The following is a 25526-nucleotide window of genomic DNA, read 5'->3' as shown; positions in this document are numbered from 1 at the left end:
TCAACTAACGTTAAATGTGGCTTCCAGTTTTCTTGATTTACAATTCGTACTCCGCTTTTGGTAATTTTTTTCGAGATTTCTTCTATGATTGGATTTAGGCGCGTTTTAACTACCTCTTCGTTCTCTAATTTCGCATATATAGTTTGCTCAAAGAAATCCCCGATGCCTTGAAAATCAAGATAAAGTTTTTCATTTATGAAATTTTGTCTATATTTTTCTACGGTCTTGACAAAAGCAATTTTTACATGTTCAATTTCAGTATTATTTTTCAGATGCAATACTTTTAACGTTAGATGGAAGGAGTTTTGTTTGATTAAGGCTTTTGTTGACTTAGGGTTTGTTTCAATTACGTGTTTTTGCATTAATGAAGCATTCATCCTTATCTGAGGGTTTTTAACTTGGATTGGGAGGAAGTAATTCGGCTGAGATTCCATTACTTCATATCTTTAGACCAGTCCAATTTCTAAAAAAAAATTAAGTTGGGTTATATTAATAATTATTGGGTGGAGTTAGGCATGTTTTCATGGATAATTTCGTGGGATTAGCTGTTTGTTACTCAGAGGTTTAAAATTTTTTTAAAGTAGACAGTTTTGTTCCACAGTTGATGTCGAAATTATTTTGCACGTTGAAAATTGGTCCGCCTATATATGTTAAAAAATCTTTTGATCTAGGAATAGGAGCTGACCAAAAGGTTAATTCAGATATTTGACCTTTATTTTCTGAATTGTCTTCCGCGAACATAAGATATTTTTGTACATTTTTAGGTATTTGAAGGCTCCACAGGGTATAATTTATATTTCTTTTCCGCATAAGAAGTCGGACGTGCCTTCTGCACTGTTCTTTTAAGGTTAAGAGTCCTGACACGTTATGGATTACTTTGAAAATTAATATTTTATGGAAAAATAGGGGGTCCTTACAGTTCATTAATTTTTCAAATACGATTATATCTGTTTGAGGCGCTATTTTTGACGCAAAGTTGTCATCGCATTCGCTACAGGTAAAGATTATTTGTTTCAGTTCATTGTAATCTGGTTCATAAATATGGAATTTTTGGCCGTTTCTTATCAAATTACTAGCTGAATAATTGGGATCTCCTGTTCTAAATCTTCATTAGGTCTTTGAGGTCTCCTGAAACAAATATAGATTCCCTTGGGACCGTACCTGAAAGCTAGAGGAACTGTACCTGATGCCCTAATACATAGACAAAAGATGATTAAATACAATAAGGTTTATTTACTTACAATATACAACTATTGACAAAACAGCTTCAATGACTTATTGCATGAAAAGGTGAACATGAGCAAAATTGATCTTGACAATTCAAATCCTTCCTTAAGACTAACTATTTGCCCTTCTGTTGGACTCATATATCCAACGCGCGCACTTGCCGGACAGGCTTGGTGACCTGCGGAAGTTGACCTCCACTACTTATGGTAATATTTAATCATGTGACTAGTCACGCATCCAAAAGCTATTCTTATGGCAAGGATCTCTCTTTTGGTTTTGAGAAAAACCCATAGGTCAGAATAACTGGTTACTTTGTTGAGTAACATTTTTTTTTTATCTAAATGCACGTAGTCTAATTGCGTTGGACTATGCAGACTGTTGAAAAACTCAGGGGTCAGAATAACTGGTTACTTGACTTGTTAAGTAACCTTTCACTTATCTAAATGCACGTAGTCTAACTGCGTAGGATTATGCAGACTTGTTAAATTTAGCAACTGTTAAATTCTAAATGATTTTATTCAAACTTTTTTCAAATTGAAATTTACTAAAGGGGTGTGACTGAGAAATTTAGTCCTGAATTTAAGAGTTCCTAGAAGAGTATGGATGAGAGATTTGGTCCTATATTTGAGGATTCCTAAGGGGATGTGAATGAGGGATTTGGTCCTGAATTTTATAGAGGGGAGGGGGCTGGTCTATATGTTACAATTTGAATTGAAAATAACAAGAAAATTTGTCTGGGGATGAATTTTTGTGAGTAGGGGGGTCTCTAATTTCTGATTTGGGGAAAGTCTATGTCAAATGCTGGGTATATCTATTGTGTATGCCAAATGTTGGATACCTTGACCCATATAAAATATTAATGATTTGATTTAAGCTCACAAACCAAGCAATCATAATTCATCTGTAGTGAGGTAGATCAGGGTACCAACAGCTATCCAGCATTTGGCATAGGCTATCCAGCTTTATGCATAAGCTATGTTTCAGTTTTTGCGTAAGCAATTAGTTACATTATAAAATTGGATGTGAATCCCCATATGCCATATAGTCATAATTCCCACATCCCATATAGTCATAACAATCAGTGTCTGCTCAAGGTGGGTATCTTTATTTTTCTTACTAAGGTTCAACAGAAGTCAGCCTGTTTGCTTAATTCCTGACTGAATGCACTGAGTGTAATAAAAATAAGAAATTGTGAAATATTCTTTTGATTTTTCATTTCTTTTAGATTTGCTTTTAGATGAGCAAATAACAGCTATCTATTAACCACTTTTTCAAGCCTGTTGGGAGACATCTATCTCAGACCAAAACTGCAAATGTTAGTAAGGATCACCCTCTCATTCCTACATGTCCTATTTCTCAGCCCTCTTGCAACAGATATGAAACTGAAAACTCACAGAACAGAATTCCAGAAATGGCCAGAAAAAGTATATTGATAAACAATAGTGATACCAGTGAAGAAGACAAAAGCTCAGATATTTTGACAAACATTAGAGACCAATCTTCTCATCTTGCTATGAGGAGGATGTTTGCAGACTCTGAGGTGATGCAGTCTGTAAGTCCTGACATAGAAGGGGAAACAGAAGGTCAATCAGAGACCTCAACTGTAGGTGCTGTTGTTGATAGTACCCCGACGTGTAGATATTTGTATCAAGTGCCCAGCATGTAAATATGGATCAACATCTGTTAATACTCAAAATGCTAGTGTTGAGAATATCATAAAAGCTACAATAGATAGCATGAAAAATGAGATTATTGATAAAATCCCATCTCAAGCGGCCTTTCAAGAAATTGTCCAAGCATCTTTAAAAGACTTGGAAAAATCATTAAAAGCTGAAATCTCAAAAACTGTCAGTGAGATAAAATCACAAGTGTCAGCACTGGAAACCCGGGTGTCCAAAAAATGCTCACTCTCTGAAATGCGTTCCGAAGTCCAGACGGTAGTTCTTCAAGAGACAACAAGCATCAAAGCCAATCTCACCCAGCATCTTGATAGTGAGATCCAGCGCCACTTTTCTGAAGAAAGGGACAGACAACGTAGAGCCCTTAACATTGTTGCGTTCGGGATCCCTCTGCAACCCAATGACCAACTATTCATCAAATCTTATATTGATCAACAGTATAAGCTCAGAGACGTTCACATCAAATATGTGAGAAGACTTCCAATCCCTACTAATTCTCTGCCATCTGCATGCCCTCCTCCTGTCCTTTTTACTGTCCCAAGCCTGGACATCAAAAGGTCAATCATCAACTGCTCCCGCGAGCTCCACGAGGATATACAATTTCGTGGTGACGCATCCAAGACAGAGAGAAACAGGAGGAAGGCTTTAGTTGAGGAGTTGAAAAGAAGAATAAGCTCAGGTGAGCCCAACCTCATGATCTTCAAGGGCCAAATCGTTCCAAAAAACGAGGCTGCTCATCGCAGTTGGGAAGCGCCAACCCAGTCCCCTCCAAAGCAATCCACGATGGAAACCTAGTTATATCATCACATCCTTATGTAAATAGTTTTTTTTCCCAGTGCTTCGTTTTGATAAATCGTCAGTTGATATTTCTTGTGAAGCTTTATCCAATCCTTCTCCAAATATTTCCCATGTCGATTTAAGAGCTATTCCTGCTAATGTTAATTCAAATGTTATATCTAATAATTCGCTCGTGTCATGTCAGAATTCAGCTGATTCAAGTTTTTCAAGTACTATTGTAACTGCGGAGGCTTCCCAGGAAGAAGAAGAAGACTTGAGCTTTGTTTCTGTTGAGGAAGAAAGTGACTCTGGTGAAAATAACAACAGACAAACCATACTGGACAGAAGCCAACCAGAACCAGCAACCGTAAGTTCTGACTTTAGTGTATGTGTTACTAATGTTGACCAGTTGCCCAACAAAATTGATGAACTAAAAACCCTAATTGACTCAAAAAAGTTCGATGTGATCTTACTGACTGAAGTCTGCCCTAAAAACAGTAGTAACAAACTTCACAATTCCCATGTGAAAATCCCAGGTTACCGAGTTCTCTCAAATCTGTTGTCCCAAGGTTGCAAAAGAGGAACACTAGCCCTCGCTAAAGCAGGATACAATACAAAGATAATTGATGTTCCTCTCCTTTGCCCCTTTGTTGAGGCAGTTTGCTTTGATCTATGTGTGCCAGGGAGCCATGAGTCAGAGACAGTCAGAATCGGATGCATCTACAGAAGTCCCTCAGCCCCAACCCAAGTTGTAACCAAACAAGCAATAGCAGAAATAATATACACATTAAATTCGAACCTCAAAGGACATCTGCTCATTGCCGGCGATTTCAACCTTCCATCTATAAACTGGATAGACGGGTTTGGATTTGGTGCCACTCCAACCAAACAAGACAAGCAACAGCCTTTCCTAAATTGCCTCAGTGACTTGTCCCTACACCAGATAGTTGACCAACCAACTAGGTACAGATTGTTTCAGCGCCCAACAACACTTGACCTGGTTATCTTGAATGACAAAAGCTTAGTTCAAAGTATTGATTACTCACCACCCCTTGGTAAAAGCGATCACCTAACTATAGAGCTCATGCTGAAAGTGAAGGTACTTAAGAACAAGCTAGTCAAAAAAGTGTTTATCGACTACATTGCTATTCGAAATGAATTATCCACTACAGACTGGCCAAATGTACTAAGTGGCACAGTTGACGAGCAATGGACCAAATTCAAGGGTGTTTTGCTGAAAGCTCAGGATGCCCACACAAAGACCAGTTTCAAACCAAAACCTAGATCCCTCCCCTACATGACAAAAGACATCAAAAGAGAAATAAACAGGAAAAAGAGGTCATGGAAAAAGTTCAGGCAGTCAGGAGACCTGCAGCAACACACAAAATTCACCAAGGCACGAAACAAGCTGAGAAACCTCACCAGAAAACTCTGCGAAAATCTGGAGTCCAATCTTGCCAAAGAAAGTAAGACAAATCCTAAAAAATTCTGGAATTATGTCTCTAGCAAGAACCACTCCCGTCGAACTGTCTCCAGACTGGTGAAACCCGGTGGCACTACTGTAACCAACATAACTGATGTAGCAAACGAACTAAATAGGCACTTTGCTTCAGTTTTCACTTGTGAACCGGAAGGCCCCCTGCCAAACTGCCCAGGCTATGAAGCCCCCACAACGATGGAGCAAGTCAGCATCGACCCCTCCAACATCCTCAAACGGCTTCAAAATCTTGACACAAATAAATCGGCTGGACCAGATCACTCACACCCAAGACTGCTGAAGGAACTGGCAACCATCATCGCAGGACCACTGTCTGACCTATTCCAAAAGTCCATTAATGCCAAATCTGTCCCATCTTATTGGAAAACTGCTTTTGTGACCCCAATATTCAAAAAAGGCAGCAGACTTAAAGCAGAAAACTACAGACCTATAAGTCTCACATCAGTAGTCGCAAAAATCCTTGAAAGAGTGGTCAATGATGCAATACTGGAACATCTGAAAGTCAACAATATCCTATCCCCTAATCAGCATGGGTTTCAACCAGGTAAGTCAGTTGGAACAAACTTACTGGAAACATATGACATCATTACAGATTTGCTTGACAAAGGACTGCCAGTGGACCTAGTTTTACTAGACTTTGCTAAGGCCTTTGATAAAGTCCCACACAAAAGGCTAAGAGAAAAGCTTACTGCTGCCCAGTTACACCCCAACCTGGTTGATTGGCTTATGGACTTCCTGTCAGGACGAACCCAGAGAGTCAGGCTATTTGGTGCTGGAGGTGAAAAGGTCTTTTCCGCGAGGATATTCAGCGAGGTGGAAAACAACTTGTCTCTCTATGCTGACGACTCAAAGCTATTTGGAGCAGTGAATGTAAAATCCCTGCAAACAGATGTCCAGAAAATCCAGCTGTGGGCAGACAAATGGCTCTTGTCGTTCAATATAAGCAAGTGCAGCATGCTACACTTTGGATCCTCAAACCCATGCGCCCAATACCATATGCATGAACATGCCTCCAACTCTGATTCACCCATCAAGACCAGCACAGAGGAACGTGACCTTGGGGTCATCGTTGACAGCCTTCTCAAGTTCCATGCCAACACCATCAAGAGCGTGTCCCAGGCCAACAAAAACTTAGGTCTGATCAAAAGAACAGTTACCAGCAGATCCCCACTAGTTTTCCTGAAACTTTACAAGGCACTAGTCAGACCCGTTTTGGATTTTGGCATGTGCGCTGCCTTCCCAACATACAAAGGAGATGTCAGGCTAATTGAGGGAGTCCAGAGGAGAGCAACCAAGGCCATCACAAACCTTGGAGACAAACCTTATCAAGATCGTTTACGGGCTCTCAACCTCCCTACCCTCGTGTACAGGCGCAACCGTAGCGACATGATGATGACCCGCAAATTGCTGAACTCATCATATGCCAAGATCCTGCCCATCCACCCAGGCCCCCCACAGTGCACCAGAGGACACTCAAAGAAGCTGTTCAAGCAGTCAGTCAGAACCAGGGCCAGAAAAAGTTTCTTCACCAACAGAGTCGTCAACCCCTGGAATGAACTGTGCGAAGCAACAGTCTCAGCCCCCACCCCCAAAGCATTCAAGAAGGCACTGGATAAAGAGTGGGCCACGAAAGACTGGAAGTATGAGTGGGACATTCCGTCCTGCTCATACCTGCTATGAGACATCACCGATTCAACTCAGGAGCATTCAACAGATTTACAGATCTTAATTTTCTCCGAAGTGCAAATTAAGGTAATTAAGGTAATAGTCTTGGCAGCACTTCCCAAGACAAAGAACCTTCAGTTGCTGAAGAATTGGTTGTAGAAGCTCAATGTCAAAAAGCTTCTGTAGCAAAGAAGGGTGCCAGAAGTAAGAAAGTAAGAAGTAGAAAAGAGAACATTGACATTTAACTAGAATATTGACCCCAAGGGTAAACATTACATTGGTAAAAGGCCTGCAGGAAAGCCATGCTGTATTTTGTGTAACATTGACTTGTCAGGCAGTATCTTTCATATTTGGTGCCATTTGAGCAATCCTACACATTTGAAAAGTGTGTTCAACTCTTTGTGCAGTGTCCATAGACCAGTTTAATACAGATGTTCTGGAAGCAAATGAGGATAGATTTTTGAATAGTTTTGATAGATTTTTTCATGAGGTGGCAGACTTCTGCCACCTCATGAAAAAAAACTGTTTTTCAATAATAATCGACGAGAATACTGATGTGAGTAATTCCAAAAGCCTAGCGGTTGTAGTATGTCACATCAATGAAGTGAAAAAAGATCACAGTGGTTGATGGAAGAAGGTTGTGAAAGACTCATTCTTGAAGCTGATTGAAGTACAGCAGTGCACAGCTGGAGATCTACACATAGTGTTAACAAACTTTCTGTTTAAAGAAATTGCAGTCACAAAGCAGAATTTGATTGTTTTTGCATCAGACAATGCATCTGTCATGATGGGAGGATAAGGTGATGTGCAAGCAAAGCACAATGCTTGTCCTTGGGTGCAATGTCGAAAAGCTACTGTAGCAAATTAAGGCGCCAGAAATAAGAAATTTGACAAGAGAACATTGACATCTAACTGGAATATTGACCAGGAGGATAAACGTTACATTGGTGAAGGACTCACAAGTAAGCCGCACTGCATTTTGTGTAGCATTTACTTGTCAGGCAGTAGCTTCCATATTAGGCGCCATTTAAGCAATCCTACACATCTGAAAAACGTGTCTTCGACTCTTTGTGCAGTTTCCATGGACCAGTTTAATACGAATGTTCTGGAAGCAAACACGGACAGACTTTTAACTAGCCAGAAAATCAGACAGGAGGAGTTAGTTTTAAGTGGATTTGTGGCACACCATAACTTTCCAATCAACATCATGAAGGAACTTCCTGAAACCTTGAAGAGGGCTTTTCCTGACTCTGAAATTGCAAAGAGAGTCCAGTGTGGTTTCACTAAAACAACACTAGTGATAAATTTTATAATTGGAGAAGTTGTATTTGATGACTTGGGCTGCCTCATGAAATAAAAAAACTGTTTCCTATGATAATTGACAACAGTACTGATGTGAGTAATTCCATAAACCTATTGGTTGTAGTTTGTCACATTGATGAAGTGGAGGAAGATCAGAGTGGTTGATGGAAGAAAGTTGTGAAAGACTCATTCTTGAAGCTGACAGAAGTACAGCAGTGCACAGCTGGAGATCCACACACAATGTTAACAAACTTTCTGTTTAAAGAAATTGTAGTTACAAAGCAGAATTTATTTTTTTTTTTGCATCAGACAATGCATCTGTCATAATGGGAGGACAAGGTGATGTGCAAGCAAAGCACAATGCTTGTCCTTGAGTGCACATGCCATTCAATTCATTTGTGTGCTAGTGCAGCAAGTCAGAAGCCATCTCCAGACGTTGAAAAATTCTGTCAGGACATCTATAATTATTATTTGCAGAAGCCCCAAATGGACTGGAGGGTTCATCAAAATGCAGAAATTCATGGAGCTTGACAAGCATGACAGTTGGCCATGTCACAACTAGTTGGCTTTCCTGACTCCCAGTAGTTCTCTCCTATCTCGAGCAATAGGAATGCTTGCTACTTTTGTTTTGGAGTGAAAGCTTCAAAGAAGAGAAAAAGCCAGCCAAAGCCACAGCTAATCTGAGAAATTGCTGTCACCAATCTTCAAAGCATATTTTGCCTTCCTAGCGTATATGCTACCATTTGTTATGGACCCAAATAGATAATTCCAGTCAGAGAAGATGCAAACTCAGATTCTCTATAATTGGGTTAGTGAGTTGTGCAAAGCAATTGTCAGTCATTTTTTTAAGCCATCATATTTGGAGAAAACACAAGCATCTCTGATACAGCTCAGGGACCCGCAGCATTTCTGAGATATGAAGGAAGTAGATTATGGTAGTTGTGTAGAGGTCCTGTTTATCAGTGAAATGATTTTGTTATCAGCTGCAACTGCTTCAAGACAACATGCTAAGACAACATGCATACTTCCAGAACTAAGCAACAAAAGAAGGAAAATGTTTTTCAGTTCAAAGTACTCATCTACTAAAAACCTGGACACACTATTACCAAAGATAGCAATGTCTCCAGACAATGGGAACTTGAGCATTGTCTCAAGATGTCAAAACACTTTAATCTGCCTATCAAAGATGACCTGATGTGAAATAGGTTACCCAAGCTAAATAAAATATTCCTTTGTTTTTCTTTCTTTTTGAAATTTGGATTAAGTCCTAATGAGAAATAAGTAAAAAAAAAAAAACATTATAAATCACCTAAATCCATATTTTTTTAAAATTGCATATGCCTATCAGTATATCCAAGCACTATTGATGGAGAGAGGGTTAGTAGTAGCAATTGTGTTATTCAAAAAAAAATATTGGTAAAGAATAAGACCTGTATGTATTCAAAGGTAATCCTACAAGAATCTGGAAACCAGTTTACAACCGTGATAAATATTTACTAAACTCATTCTCAAAGGTGCATTGCTTTATCCCCCCTCTTCTTATTGATAAATATAAAGCCCACTTTACATATTCCCAGTATATTTCACAATAGCAAACAATTATAAGGTAAAAGGTAAAGGATACAGCATTAGACTTTACAGTCCCTACCGGCAGTGCTGATCTCCGTTTCTTGGCCCTTCAGCCAGGAAGTGCAATGGGGGGTTGGGGGCCAACCATCCTGTGCTTTCGCACACCCTTCCTGTTTACCTTCCCCAGATTTCTCCAGGTACCCATTTAAAGCTGGGTCGACTCTGGCTAAGCTTACAGAGTCACGCCACTGACTCCCGTCCCAAACTGAACAATTGGGTACACTGGTTGTAACAGAATCTTATTGTAAAATCATATTTGGAAAATCTAAGGTACATCTATCCATCAGAGTTGAAGAGTAAGAGGAAGGTGAAGTAATGTACTTTTAGTAATAAGATAAGTATTTAGGACTGTTTAAGCAGTTTTCAGAATTTTTGGGGGGTTTCCTTAAATATACCCCTGCTTGACTAATTACCTTACCAAAATATTAAGTAGTATATTTCTTTTCTGCTATAAGATTTATATGTTCTATCAAAATGTTGGCCAAATTTGCATGCAATGTGTGATTTTCTCACCAAATCCCCAACATTTTAAAATCTCAACAAATCACAGGGTAGAAAGTCACTTACTAGAAATTTTCTTTGATATTAAGGAAAATTTGTATTCAGCTAGTTTTACTTTTTTCCATGACTGAAATGAAATAAGTTCATGGCTGTGAATGAAACTGGATTTTTATTCCATGTAATTGCCACATTCATTAGAGAACAATAACTAGATTTTCATTGCACACAATAATGAACTAGCATAATTTTATTCCACAGCATAGTAAACTAGATTTTCATTCCACATTAATACTACATCCAATAGAGCACAATAACTAGATTTTTATTTTACACAATAATAAATTAGATCAATTTTATTCCATAGCACAGTAAACTTGATTTTCATTCAGCGTAAATACTTCATCCAGTAGAGCACAATAACTATGCTTACTCAGTAAGCTTTTGCAATTTGTTGTAATGAAATAGGAAATTTTGGAAAGGTTTGGTAGCATCACTTGAAACATGTCTAAATTTTACAAAAATCATATTATATCTTTTACACCGTATGCTGATGTGTATGTGAATTATTAAGCCTCTTCTTTGCTGAAAGAATCCAAATGGAAGCTATATTTAACAGCACATAGACATGTGGTATATATGCTTAATATTCCAAATATTTAGGACTTAAAGAAAACAAGAAATGAACATGAATTGTAATTGCCAATTTAGTTCATAATCTACTTTACTAGAAACTAGTTTTTAGCTGGAAAATAAGTGATTTTTTTACTATTAAAAAAGTTTGTCTAAGAAATAATTGTTTATCTCATTGTATTTTAACAATTATGAGTGTAAGAGTAAATTTCCCCTGCAAGTGTCTTTTTAAAATGAGGAAAGAAAAGCTATTTTTTTGTCAACATATGGTAAAGATGGGTCAGTCATATTGACAACCTGGAATGTTTTTGGATGAGTTGGTGTGATTTCATAAACAATGGAATTGTTTGCATTCTATCACTTGTTTGGTGCCTTTATAAAATGTGGCTTCTTTATTATCATTGATCCTGTGCAGTTTTTGCTTCTGGAACAAGTTCAAATCGTGTCTTGTATTGTTTATTGTGCATAGGACTCTACTCTGGTTTGGTTTTAGGTGGGTAATCAGTAGAGGGTGGCTTTTTTTTAGTTTCTTTTTTAGTGTTTGTGGTTTTTTTCCCTAGCCATAAAGCCTTTTGAGGGGGGGGGGGCATATCATTATGTATTTGGTTTTACTGTTTGTGTATTGTACATGAATATATTTTTCTATCTCTCCTGTCGAGTTTAAAACTTGCTCATAATTTTGGTTGTGTTAAACTTCAATTTCATTAAGATCCGATCACTCGGATCTTACTTCGTAAGTTAAAAATACGTCATTTTTCTAATTTTCAGAACATATAGTTAAGAACATATATATTAGCTATAAGAACATAAAAATTTTTCAGAACATATAGAATTGTAGCTAAGTCTACAACAAAGAGATATAAAAAAATTGAAGATTTTAAACTATAAAAGTATAACCATAAACCTCCAGTAAGAGGAACTGTCACAATTAAGTATTGTCAGAATTTTTTTCGTGATTTGTGAAAAGTTATTTGACTAGTCTAAAATCAAAGCTTAATTTAATCAATTGATTTCAGCGTATTTGTCAGCATTGGATTTAAAAATAAGAAACCATTGACATACTACATAATAAACTAATAAAACCAAAGCAATCAATACAAATATGCCAGGGGCGGATCTAGGGGGCTGGGGGTGGGATCCTCCCTCCCCCCCAGATTTTTCTGGTGTCAATTATTTGTGCCCTTGTGACATTGGGGTCTGCCTTTGAAATATGCTAGTATTGAAAACAAAATTCTTACAGTTTGTTATTAAATTTTACTTTTTTAGATTTGACACTTTCTATATTCTAACTTCTGCTTATTTTAGATTTTTAAATTTGCTCTTTACTCTCCATAAAAATGTCTTATATAACTGATCTTAGTTTTGTAGTGTATAATAATCTTACTAATATAATCTAATAAGTTGTATTAACAAAAGTAGTGGAAGTTTATAACTACTGTAAGCTTTATGCTGACCTGAACTTTTCTAAAGTTTGCAAAATGCCCATCTTCTCTACTTTTACTCAATTTTAATAAGCTCTTTTTCAAACTATTATTTGCTGAGGTTATATTTTTTTTCTGCCCAATTAATGTGTTTTCTAAGAATTTATAGCTAACACTTCTGTCTCTGCTAGCCAACAGAAAGTTGCTAGTAAACATTTTAAATTACAATTGGGTGGCAGAAGAAAAAGCCATAGGTGATAGAGAGAAAACTATAAGGCAGTGTAATCAGCGAGCTTAGAAGGGCGTAATGCCAACTATGGCACAAATTAAAGTCATCTGTGAAATTTGTCTTTAGATTTAAGACGTTCTCCAATCTTATAGATTTTCAGTGTTTAATGTTAAAAAATTTAGGATCAATCTTTGAGCGATCACAAGCTGAAACAGATATACCATCTCTAAATTTGTGAGGTTATGAACATACTGTGAAGGGGTTCTAGTGGGGTTTGGGCCGTTTTTGGCAATACAGTAACACAGATGAAAAATATTTGCATACTTATGATTTGAACAAGATGTAATATATTGAACTTTCTACCAAAATCTAATTATGAAGCATCTGTTTTAAACGGCATTTTGATTTTGGAAGATTTTGAATTGGCCGTTTTGTCCCTTTGTTCTTGTGGCTGCATAGATTGTATCTTGTGATTTAATCACTGCTAGAAAGTAAGTCCACATCATTTTCAATTCTTATTTAGCTAACACGGGAAGGGCACTTTTAAAGATAATAACTGTTTAAACGCTAACACATCTAAGGAAAGAAAAATGAAACTCCCTATCCCCTTTGAAGGAACATGCAGGAAGACTGGAGATCCCCTTAGGAAATGTGCTGCTTCGAAACTAGTGTTTCAGTCCAATTCTGGACTGTTTTATAGCATTTGTTCTATTAGGAAGGGGGGGAGTTTAGCATTGGAAATGTTCTATTTTTTATGTTGTATTATATGACAAAAGAATAAAAAAGAAATTTCTTTTCCAAATGCAAATTTTTTTTTTCAAAATGTCTCTGATTTTCGACTTCAGTAATGCCTGTGATTTGTATTTCGTTTTTATCATTACTTGCTCGGCAACTTGAATTCGTTTCTTCTTTTTTTTTCTCTTTTTGTTTTGTCTGTGACAGTTGTTAGTCAAGAAAATATAATCTGTTACGCTGTTTATGCAGAATTGTTTGGTGTATAAGAACGTCAGTATACTTTGTTGGCTTTATACACGCTTGAAATGCTAATTACATGGCTTTTACTTTTCAGATTCATAGCTAAATTGTAAAGCATTGTTGCCAGCTAGAGATAAAACAGCTCTTCTGATAAAATGGCCCCAAAAAAGGCTGCAAAACCCAAAGAGTCAACTGAAGAAAAAGGAAAGGATAAAAAGTCAGGAACCGGCTCTTCGGTGAAGGTTAGTTCTTCTTAAGCCCTGTTCCCTTTTGACATTTTATGGACAAAACACCAAATGAATCAGCCCATGAAAGTATGCTTTTCCTGTGCTGTTTTGAAAAAAATAACTTTTTTTGAATTCTAACTAGTTAAATAGTTTTCTGTTATGTCTATACAACGCTGAATAAAAAAGGGGCTTTCGCAAAATTTGCAGGGAAAAAATGAAGAACAGTGTATAAGCGTTTGTTCCAATGTAAGTTTAGTTGTTTGTTTTATATAATCATTTAGTTTATCCCAGAAAACTTTGAAGTTTTTTCTTTCTTTGTTATGCTGCACTGTGCTTACTTAAAAACAACAAGAAACCACAAAAACAATTGTTGTTAAAAACAACAAAAACAACAAGAAACAATGTAATGTGTACAATTAAAATGCAATTTCGCTTACAAGCCATGGACTCTTTGTGGGGTTCAGTGTGAGGACAACTTAAAACTATATTTTATCTTATTCGTAATGTTTGTTGAACATTAAACTAATGGATGACAGTGGCAATAATTGAGGGGGAGGGCAGGGGGCATTTGACTCCCCCATCCCGAATTTTACCCTCCCCCCCTTAGATTCTGAAAAATAGCTTTCGGGGGAAATTTGATTAAAATACCTATTTTTTATGTATTTTTGATGATAAATGGCCAATTTACCCCCCCCCTAGATTTGAAAAGTTTTGATGACGCTATGATGAGTAAGTGGTAATACTGGCATGAAAGACGTTAATCCCTCAACCCTGGACACATTGTCTGGTTAATTCTATTGTCAATTAATACTTTGATTGTGTTCTAGTTTTTTCTTCCCTCGGGTCACCAATTTCATTCTGTTGCAAGAAATTACTTAGGGTCTTGTCTCTGAAGCTGTTACAAACAGCGTAAACTTTTACTGTGGAGTTGATGAATGATCCTATTCTTATTTAGGAAGCCTTATATAGTTGTGCCTGTGCTCAGAAAGGATGATTTTGCTTAATTTTTACTCACAGACAAAAGTGTATAATAGGGATGTCCAACTGTCCTTTACTGCAATGTTAAAAAAATAGGGGTCAGTTATCTGGTGGCCTTTGAAGCTATTTGTAATGATAGAACTGTATGTTGGAAGACGTTATTGGCATGTTTTTATTGGACAGTACTGGCATCCCCATTAAACGATTATAGGATTGTAATTGGCTCGTAATAACAAGAAAATTTACGATTATTTGGCAAGATGTTCTTAATTTTCGTGGATTTCTTTTGTAAAGATTAAATGGTTTGAACAAGCTTGCTTCTAAAAGGAAAATTGGTTTATTACGAAACATTGATAAGGGTCAAATATCTTTAGTTTTCAGTTTTTGTGAAAAGTCTTGACTTTTGGCCAAATTGATGAATATAACACTTAAATTTTTGAAAACTATAAGTAATTTTTGCCTGATTTCAAAAGAAATATTTTGCTTGTACTTAACCTTCCAGTGTGAACTGAAGTTAAATTGCATGAATCGTGTCAAAGAGAAATATCTGAGACTGTTCAAACAAGTTTCTTTACTGGAAAGCTCTGTTCAAGCAGGCAGGTGCCAGTTCAAATTGAAGTGAAACTAAACAGCAGAACTGCTTAAGGTGTATGGTTGCTTTCTGGCCCCATCCACTAACATTTTCTCGGAATAAATAGAAAATTACGTAAAGGGGATCCGGGATTTCAGCTATTAATTGGGGGAGGGGTCTTCTGTCCTCATTCTTAAAGAGTATTACATTTTTCCTGATGTTAAAAGTACGGTCGTCACAAAAAATATAAAGCTTTTCTTATGCCTCTTTCTTAATAGCAGTGAAAGTTGGCCTGTGGCAAGAAACCCAGCTTTTGAACGAAGAAAGACAGATTTGTGTTAATGTTATCATAATCATTGAAGAGATGACCAATGCGTTTTGACCCCACTTTTTTGAGTAAAGGTTCGCCCATAAGATGCATTATCTCGAAAATTTTGAGGGACAAGGCACTTAATTGTTGCGGTATATATATATATATATATATATATATATATATATATATATATATATATATATATATATATATATATATATATATATATATATATATATATATATATATGTGGAAAAAAAATAATAAATATGCAAAAATGGGCTAAATCCTGATTTAGTGTAAAAATAAGCTAAATCCTGGTTTGGTGCCATAACAAGCGAAGTCCTGATTCAGTGCAAACACGAGCTAAGTCCTGACTATGTGTAAAAACTAACTAAATCCTAGCTACACCTATTCCTGCCCCACTGCCAACTTTTTAGAGGTGTGGTAAAGGTAGAGATGTGGCACCTTGTTTGATTCGTAAACATCCAATGATTTTCATTGTGTCTGATTGGAAGCACGAGATTAGCCCATTTGTTGCAATGATTTCTGTTGGCCAGGCAGCGTGAATCTTTGTAATGTTTAGTTGTTTGATTCACAATCGGTATTAAAATACAGATCGTATCTTCCAATTTTTTAATCAAATAAAAGGTTGGTGGGAGAGTATACGGAAATGCTTTTTTTAGAAGTTGTTTCGTTATTCCCACGAGACCCATGCAATCATTACTTTTTAAAATTGTGGTTACATTGCTGCATTGACTTTATATCAAATATATTCAGACATTTAAAATATCATACCGACAACCGTGTTTGCACACATTGCACATTATGTTAAGAGGGATATGAAGCGGATATGTTTTATTACTATTTTTCCACCAACAGAGATGTCTTCTTTCCAGAGATTCCTTTGCCTTCCGGGCATGGAAGAGTTCATAGAGAATGGCAGGCTGACTGTCAATTTGGGTGATGATTTGTCTATGGCCTCCAAGGGAATTAAGGAATTGATTATTCCTAACATCACCATCAAAAAAAAGGAGGGCCTCCCCCAAGCACTGATGAAAACCATATTCCTGGGAAAGCTGGCAGAATATGAGGAATACATTCAAGTTTATACAGATGGCTCAAAGACAGTAACAAAATGCAGTTGTGCAGTAGTTATACCCTCCCAGAGCCTGTCTCTTTCATACCGTTTACCCCCTAACCTGACAATTTTCTCTGCAGAGCTTATGGCAATTAAGTTTTCACTTCAAGCCATATCAAGCCAAACACAGAGCAAATACCAGAAGTATATTGTCTGCTCTGATTCACTTTCAGCTCTGGATTACCTCTCACACCAGCAACACCAAGCAAGAAAGGTTGCCATTGAGATTGAAAATTTGGTTACTCAACTTGCAAAAAAGGGTATATCTGTTCTATTCATATGGGTTCCAGTACACTGTGGTATAACAGGAAACGAACTAGCAGATTAGGCTGCAAAACAAGCCTCCCAACTAGGCCTGATCACCCAAACCCCTATCACTGGTCCTGAACTTCTTTCTTTAATTAGCTCAAAAATTTTTGAAGAAGAAGAGGCCTGGCTCCATTCTTCTCATACTCAGCTCCTCGATCTTTATGATTATAAGCAGCCTTCAAAAGAAATGTACCTCACTTCTCGCATCCTTTCTACCTGCCTATTTCGTCTTAGATGTGGCCATGCAAAGACAAAATCAACACTATTCCAGTGGAAAATGGCTCCATCCCCCAACTGTGACACTTGTGGAGTGTATGAAGATATACGCCACATCATCTTTAACTGTAGAACATACGAAAAAGAGAGAGAAGTACTAAGAAATTGCTGTGAGAAGGAATTTAGTGCATTCACAATGCGTTCTGTTCTGGGACATCACACGTCTCCTCCTTGGTCTAAAAAACTAAGCACAAACCTATTAGGCAGATTTGTTAAGACTACTGGTTTGGTTCATTCCCTATAATTTTTTTTTTTTTTTTTTTTTTTTTTTTTTTTTTTTTTTTTTTTTTTTTAATTATTATTAACTGTTAAATAGGATTTTTAGAATTGCCCCATTTATCATTTTAGGTATATTTTATCAACATTTGGTTGTATTGTTATTGGTTATAATGTGTAAAACTTGTATTACTTTTTATTATTGTGTTGTACATGTATTTTAATTGCTGTTTGACAATGCATAGTTGCAGTATTTTGATTCCCGTTTTTCAACGCAGGCAGTTGCTGCGGGCAAATAACCCCCCTCCATTAGCAAGTCAAGCGATACTGTTCTGGCTCAGTGAATAATGACTAAGTGACACCCAAGCAAGCTAGTGATCATAGAAGGCACAGAACAACTGAGTGATACGAACGCATATGATTTATTGGTCGAACGCGTCAAACCCCAAACAACAACAACAACAACTATTTTTCCCGACTTTTTTTATTACTAATTTTCCCGGTATTATTGTTATGGTCACCCTAGCAGCAGTTCAGAGAGGAATGCTTTTTGTATTTATTTGAATTATCAGTATTGGTTGTACACTGAGTTCATTCTTATAATCAGTTTTGAGGAAATCTTTATTCCTGGCATGTCCATACTTCAACTTGTTTTTGCAAGTTCATGGACAGGCCAGTTTATTTTGTTTAGTTACATTTTGTTAATAAACGAAATTGAACTTAACTTAAAAACTTAACAGAATTTGAAAATCAACGGGTATCAGGGGTCTTAGGAATCACTGGGGAGGGGTTAATCTCTACTGTTTCTTGAAGGGATCATCTTGCATATTTTGTACATATATGCTCGGGGTTGATGGTGGATTGGGTCATTTTTCAAGAGGGAGATATATTTATTATACCAAACAACAACATTAATATTAACAGCCACACTTATAAGTGAAAAACTTGGCAAAAATACAATAAAATGATAAAGGACAAAATAATTAATAAAAAAATTAATAGAAATCGCACATCCTGCTCGGCATCACACACCTTACCACTAAACAATTTCAAATTTACTATTATAACCACACCCCAAGAGACCGTCAATATTTATTCAATTATTTAGTTACAACCCCGACCTAAATCCTGAAAAATACATTTTTGTACCTTCATAGCAAAATTGACAAAATTCCTTCCCCCTTTTCTATATTTTCGTGAACTGGTACCCCTGTTAGTTGTACGAACCGTGGGTTAAGTATTATACCAGACACGTCTTCTTAATTAGCGTGTTTTTAATTTTCAGATGCGTCACATCCTTTGTGAAAAAATTGACAAAAAATCCTTCCCCTTTTCTGTATTATTGTGAATTGGTACCCATGTTAGTTTTACGAACCGTGGGTTAAGTATTATACCAGACATGGCTTCTTAATTAACGTCTTTTTAATTTTCAGGTGCGCCACATCCTTTGTGAAAAACAATCAAAAATTCTTGAAGCTTTGCAAAAACTGGAGAGTGGTATGAAATTCAATGAAGTGGCAGCTTTGTACAGTGAAGATAAAGCTCGGAACGGGGTAATCTGGACATTTTTTATGCTATGCTCTAAACTAAATCCTACTTTTAGAAGAGGCTTAGCGATCTTTGAAATAGTAATTTTAGAAAATTTTTGAAAAACACCACAGCCATACTGCTTTTACTTCATGCGTGTTTGAATATAAAATTTCCCAACAAAATGTGCTAAACTTAGACTTTTTGATTGTTCACGTCACACTTTTTTTATTAAAACAAGCAACACATTTAAGAAAAACCCACGCAATTTTTTTTTAAGTTTAAGCTGCGGTAGCTCTTTTTGGGCTTTTCTAGTTCAAAGAGTTCTTTTTTGTCAAAGATTAAGTAAAAGAAACAAATTTTTTCAACTGAAAGTAAGGACCAACATTAAAACTTAAAACGAACAGAAATGATGACGTATATGATGGGGGCTCGCCCCCTCGTCAATTCCTCGCTCTTTACGCTAAATCTCGAATTTTGTCCCGATTCTTTAAGAATGACTCCTTAATCGCAATCGCTGTTTAATTAGAATATATAACTCTTTTAAAAGTACTAAAAAAATTCGCGTAAAGAACGAGGTATTGAAAAGGGGGCAACCCCCCTCATATACGTAATAAGTTATATTCGTTTCAAGTTTTAATGTTACTTCTTACTTTCAGATGAAAAACTTTTTTTATTATTATTATTAATTTCTAGTCGTTTTTTTAATAATGCTGGGAAAATCCGGCTCCCCTCTATGAAAAATTCCCTTCCTCCATGGGAAATCCTCCCACGTGATTTCCAGATCTTCTACGATCCCTGGTTCGTTATCATCACCCCTGGGAAAAAAACAAGTAAGCACACATCCGTGATCTTTCTTCTGGCAAAAAATGCAAAATTCCACAGTTTCGTAGCCTACATTGGAACTTGAAATCTCTACAAAAGGGTTCTCTGGTATGTTGAATCTGATGGAATGATTTTCGTTAAGATCACTTAATGTTTTGGGGGTATTTCCCCCTTTTTCAAAAATTGGGATAATTTTCCCAGGCTCTTAACTTTTGATGGGTACCATTAAATTTGATGAATTTTGCATATTTTGAATAAGCACCGAAATTCGGTTCTGTTAATGTATCTATTGTTATCGAGACTGTTTCTTAGACTTTCGGTTACTATTAAGCTGCATCGCTCCTTACTTACAGTTCGGTACCACAAGCTGTTTGATTACACTTAGATAGTGAATATATGGCTGCTGATTTCTTTTAAGATGAAACGAATTTTTAACTAACTGGAATTAATCGAATAACCATCAATTCTCGAAATGGGGTTCGTGGCCCCCCCCCCCCCGAAAGAAATTATCAAATGATAATTTCATGAAAGGGCCAGTGAACCCTTCAGCAATTTGTGAACCCAGGGCCATGCACGAAATTCTTGAGAGCCTCTGTATATAATATAGGTGTAGGATGTAGTAAGTAAGACCATCTGTCGTTGTCGCCTTTTTTATACGTTCCTTCTTTGAAGTTGCCCCTTCTTTGAAAATTAAAATAAGATAACATGTCTATAAATTCTGAATAAGGCTATCTACGCAAAAGTTACAGTTTAAAAAGTATAAGCATTTATTTAAGCTAAAATCAAAATAATAAACAGTATAGACTATGTTAAGTCTCATATAATGATGAAAACTTCTTAGAAAATGGGCCATCAGATGAAAAAATTACCATTTGCCTTCTGTCTTTTTACTTTTTTTAGTACTGCCTTTCTGGTAGTATTTTGATTTCTAGTGATTTTTTTTACTTTGTTATATCTGAGGTTATCTGATAAGCCTTAACTTGTTACCAGCAAGGTATGCTTGAATAATTTCCAAAAGTTTAAATGAAAGCTTTGTTCTTCATTATATGTGTAACACGGAAGTCTGGAAGAAAATTAAGGTCTCTCTTGAATTCAATTGTCAACACAATATACATCGCTCAGACGACCGTACACCTGTGACATTACATGATTCATTAACAAAAATGCTTGCCAGCTTTTTTAAGCATGAACTGCAGAATTTGATATTATAAGATAATTAAGATCATTTCTCAAGTGAAACGCCATGGTGTATTTTATAAGAAATTCTCATATTACTTTTTGTGACCTTATTTTTATTTAAATTAATTAAGCCATGGTATTTAATCTTGTAATTTTAATTTGGCTTTAAAAACGGCCTCTTTTACGGATCATGTTAAACAAGTAACAGCATTATAGCGCCGAATTGAATTTTGTGATGGTGATATAAAATTTATAAAAGCTTAAAAAAATGCACCATTACATATTTCGTTGTCTCTAAGCTAATGATTCTTGGAATCTTTTTTGCATAGTTTATTGAAATAACAAAGAAGTGTATCAGTGAATCCTTGTCTAGGATGACCCACAATGTAGGCCTAAAATGCAACACTCCAAATGGATGTCCCTCATCTACAGTAATGGGCTGAAATTTGAGTTTTTCTTTGGCTTTAAAAGGGAAATTTTTAAGTTAAGCACCAATTCACTATAGCTGCAAACTTGTCGAAAAACTTCATGTTTCAGTGGGAACATAATCTTCAATATAATTTATTAGGACAGGATAATAAATAAGTAAACAATATAAATAAGTATAGATAATAAATAAGTAAAGCTGAGTCGAGCAAAAAACAATGAAGGGATTAAAGCATTTTCATAATTTTATGGGGATGAAAAATATCTTTATACAAAAGATAGGTTTCGAAGTTCCTCATTTACATTTTTATTCGAAAAAGATTCTATAAAGTTTTCAGTGAAAATCTGAATAATTTGGGTTCTTTTGATATAGTACACATAGTTTTGTTGGTACCGTAATAAGAAAATCTTATCCCAGTCCTAGCTGATCTCCCCTATTCCGAATTGTAGATTATCACTAACTTAAAAGTTCCGTCTCACTTTCTAATTTATTTTCAAAATTTTTGGAAATACTTTAGTGTTGGGGGTAATGATATACGGACTGTGCCCCATATAAAGGTCCCTTGGCCAAAACAGAAATCTCTCTACTGATCCTTCTTTTCCTTATTGATTGACACCCTAGCAAATAACTTTGCATAAATATGTTATATATATATAATATAACAATAAATCTATATATATATAAATAAGTTGTTTGTGTGTTATGTCTGTCTGTCTGTCTGTCCGCATATGACGTCTGAAATATTTCATCATATACCAATTCAAAAACGAATGTATTCAAGCCAAAAAAAAACTAAAAAAACTAAAAAAAAAAGTAAAACTACAAAAAACTAAAAAGAAAAAAAACTAATAAAAAAAACTAAAAAAGCTAAAAAACTAATAAAACTAAAAAAAAAAAAAAAAAAAAAACTGAAAAATAAAGGAGAAAAATAAAACTAAAAAAAAACTAAAAATAAAAAAAAAACTGAAAAGGTAAAAACTACAAAAGAAACTAAAAAGAAAAAGAAAAAAACTAAAAAAAAACGCAAAACCAAAAAAACTAAAAAGAAAAAAAGGGGAAAACACAAAAAATTATTTCATCATATAACAATTCAAAAACGAATGTATATACAGACCGGGACACAAATGACGACCGGGACACAGGGACACAACTACAACGGGGATGCCGGGGGGCACAGGGGGATATGTAAATGACGACGGGGACACATGTAATGTTCGATTAGCAATCACCACCAACAAAGCTCAAGGGCAATCATTAGAATCATGAGGTATAACTAAAAAAAAAACTAAAAAAAGGTAAAACAACTAAAAACTAAAAAAAAAGACCAATTCAAAAACGAATGTATATACAGACCGGGACACCGGGACACAAATGACGACCGGGAGTTTTGGGACACAGGGAATATAAATGACGACCTGTAAGACCGGGACACAGGGAATATAAATGACGACCAGTCTGTAAGAAATTACAGACTGGGACACCGGGACACAAATGACGACCGGCACACAGGAATATAAATGACGACCGGACACAGGGACACACCTACAACGGGGACGCCGGGGGGCACAGGGGGATATATAAATGACGACGGCGACACAGGGAATGTTTGATTAGCAATCAACAAAGCTCAAGGGCAATCATTAGAATCATGAGGTATAGATCTGAATACGGATTGTTTTTCCCATGGACAATTATATGTTGCATGTTCAAGAGTCGGTAAACCTGACAATCTATTTATATGCACAGACAATGGGACATCGAAGAATGTTGTATACTCGCAAGTTTTACGTAGTTAAAACATATATATATATCTATCTATATTCACAGGTGGGACACAGGGACACAACTACAATGGCACGTAACTAATATGGCGCGTAACGACTTACGCGCGCGGGGGGTCTTGGGGGGGGGGGGCGAAGCGCCCCCATCAACTAGGTGTTGGGGTGGCGCGAAGCGCCACCCCAACAGCTAGTAAATATATAAATATGATAAGGATAAAGATCCAGCAGAGCCATTACTGGTGCGTAGGGTGTCGAATCGAAATTTTAGTTGCTGGGTCTTTTTACAAGCACAAGTAACAAGCTTGTCACCCGACCATGATGCGGTGAGGATCGAACCCCGGCACTGTCCTACAACACTGGTTTCCGTTTCATGGCCCTTTAGCCAGGAAGTGTAATTGGGGGCTGGGGGCCCGCCATCCTTTCCTTTTCCTCGCCCTTCCTGTTTCCCTTCCCCAGGTTTCTCCATGTATCCTTTTGGGGTTGGGTCAATTTTGGCTCTGCTTAGGGAGTCACGCCACTAACCCCCATTTCAGACCAAATAATCAGTGTCACCAAGACTTGGAAATCCAATTCTCACGGAGAAGTGTTCGTAATTTATATATGATGTAGAAAATATAAATAGTATTGATAAGTAAAAATAGATAAATATAGATTAGTAAATAATATAGTAAATATAAATAAAATATATCAGACAATATAAATATATATTGTCTTATCTTGACTTCATTTAATTAGTTAGTCACGACCTATAGGAAATGGCTTATAATTATAATATGACCTTTCACTTGTCCAGGAATTAGACATTATGGAGTGCTAATTTTACAACTTGTGAACTTCACGTCACAGTCAAAGATCTCAAATGTCTCTTATGATTGTGACCTTTATTGTGTGGATCTACTATTGGAATCTTTTGCATTTATTTGGCCTATTCTGAAAAATTTCCCTATTCTGTTTTTGTATAGGTTACTTCTAAAAGGTTCAGCAGCATCAGTTGAAAACTGTTGCTGTTGCTGATAGGCTTTTGGGCTATTGCCCAATGCACACGCAACAAAAACAATATATCCAAGAAAACAGCTCTTAAAAATTGTTGTCTCAACGATATTGGAGCTTGGTTTCATAGAAGACTTTCTTGAAGACGCCTAGCGCAAGTCCTTACCTTAGGTATTGTAGAAAACTACCACTGTCTCCTTCTCGTCAACAGTACAACTGCAATTTGAAACTGGGACTTGATAAGCGCTAATAAGTTGAGAATTGCTTTGTTTGTCAACGTAGCACTGTACCAAGCTGTGTTTTCGCTGCTCAATGTTGCCAAAGTAATATTTACACGAGATACATGATGTTTTTTGGTTGTTTTTTTTTTTTTTTTTTTTTTTTACGTCTAAATTGCGGTTAGGCACGCAGAAGAGGATCAGTTACCTGGTTTATGAAGTTACAGTACGACCTTTTAATGACCCATAAATTAGATGTTTTGAACTGCTAAATTTGTAACTCATGAATGATAGGCTGCAGCCAAAGCTGTATCTAGGGAGATTACGGCAGTGGCAGTTCTAGGTCTGGGCTGGAGAAGGGCAGCTGCCCCTTCCCTTCAGTTTTTCTCACATCTGACATTAAATTCCTTTTTTTTTAATGTTTTTACACTGCTATAGTATACCTTGCCCACCCTTAAGAATATGATGCCTAAAATCTCTACTGAGTTAGGGGTTTCTTTATTCTTTTCTTTAGATTTTTTCTTTATCGTGTATTTTTAGCCTTCAGTATCCATTATTATTAGCTATTACCAACTACCAAATTTTACTTAAGTATATTCTTCAGTGAATATTTTTGCTCTTTCTTCTTTAGGGTGACCTTGGATGGATGTCCCGAGGCTCCATGGTTGGGCCATTCCAGGATGCAGCTTTTGCCCTCGAAGTCTCATCACTTGGGAATCCAAAGTATACAAACCCCCCTGTGAAAACAAAATTTGGTTATCATATTATAATGGTTGAAGGAAAGAAATAAATTTTATTAAATTAATTCATAGATTTATGGTTGCTTAGATATCTCTACTGAATTGGCGAAATAGAATTTGGGGGTAGCATAGGTAGAATATTTCCTGGAATAATTCTTGATAAAATCTTGTCATGATCTCGTTTTTTGCTTCAACCCTTAACAGCATCTAGCTACTTGCTTGAATTGAAGAATCCATAAATTTCTTGTCATTGTACAAAAATCGGTCGAAATTAA

The 25526-nt window shown here is 36.3% G+C and overlaps 1 protein-coding gene across 2 annotated transcripts in view; it reads left to right on the top strand.

Annotated features, from left to right (window-relative positions):
• Positions 1–25316, top strand: part of LOC136033573 (peptidyl-prolyl cis-trans isomerase NIMA-interacting 4-like) — a 34289-nt gene extending 8973 nt beyond the window's left edge. For both annotated transcript variants that reach the window (XM_065714332.1, XM_065714331.1), the window contains exons 2-4: positions 13628–13775; positions 18998–19117; positions 25143–25316. In XM_065714332.1, coding sequence (XP_065570404.1) covers positions 13689–13775; positions 18998–19117; positions 25143–25301 — 366 coding nt within the window. In that variant the 5' untranslated portion in view covers positions 13628–13688 and the 3' untranslated portion in view covers positions 25302–25316. The remainder of the gene's footprint in view (positions 1–13627; positions 13776–18997; positions 19118–25142) is intronic.
• The last annotated feature ends 210 nt before the right edge of the window (positions 25317–25526 follow it).

The sequence above is a fragment of the Artemia franciscana genome, chromosome 12, assembly GCF_032884065.1.
Source record: "Artemia franciscana chromosome 12, ASM3288406v1, whole genome shotgun sequence".
NCBI classification, from domain to species: domain Eukaryota; kingdom Metazoa; phylum Arthropoda; class Branchiopoda; order Anostraca; family Artemiidae; genus Artemia; species Artemia franciscana.
This window is presented reverse-complemented; position numbering and strand designations above follow the sequence as displayed.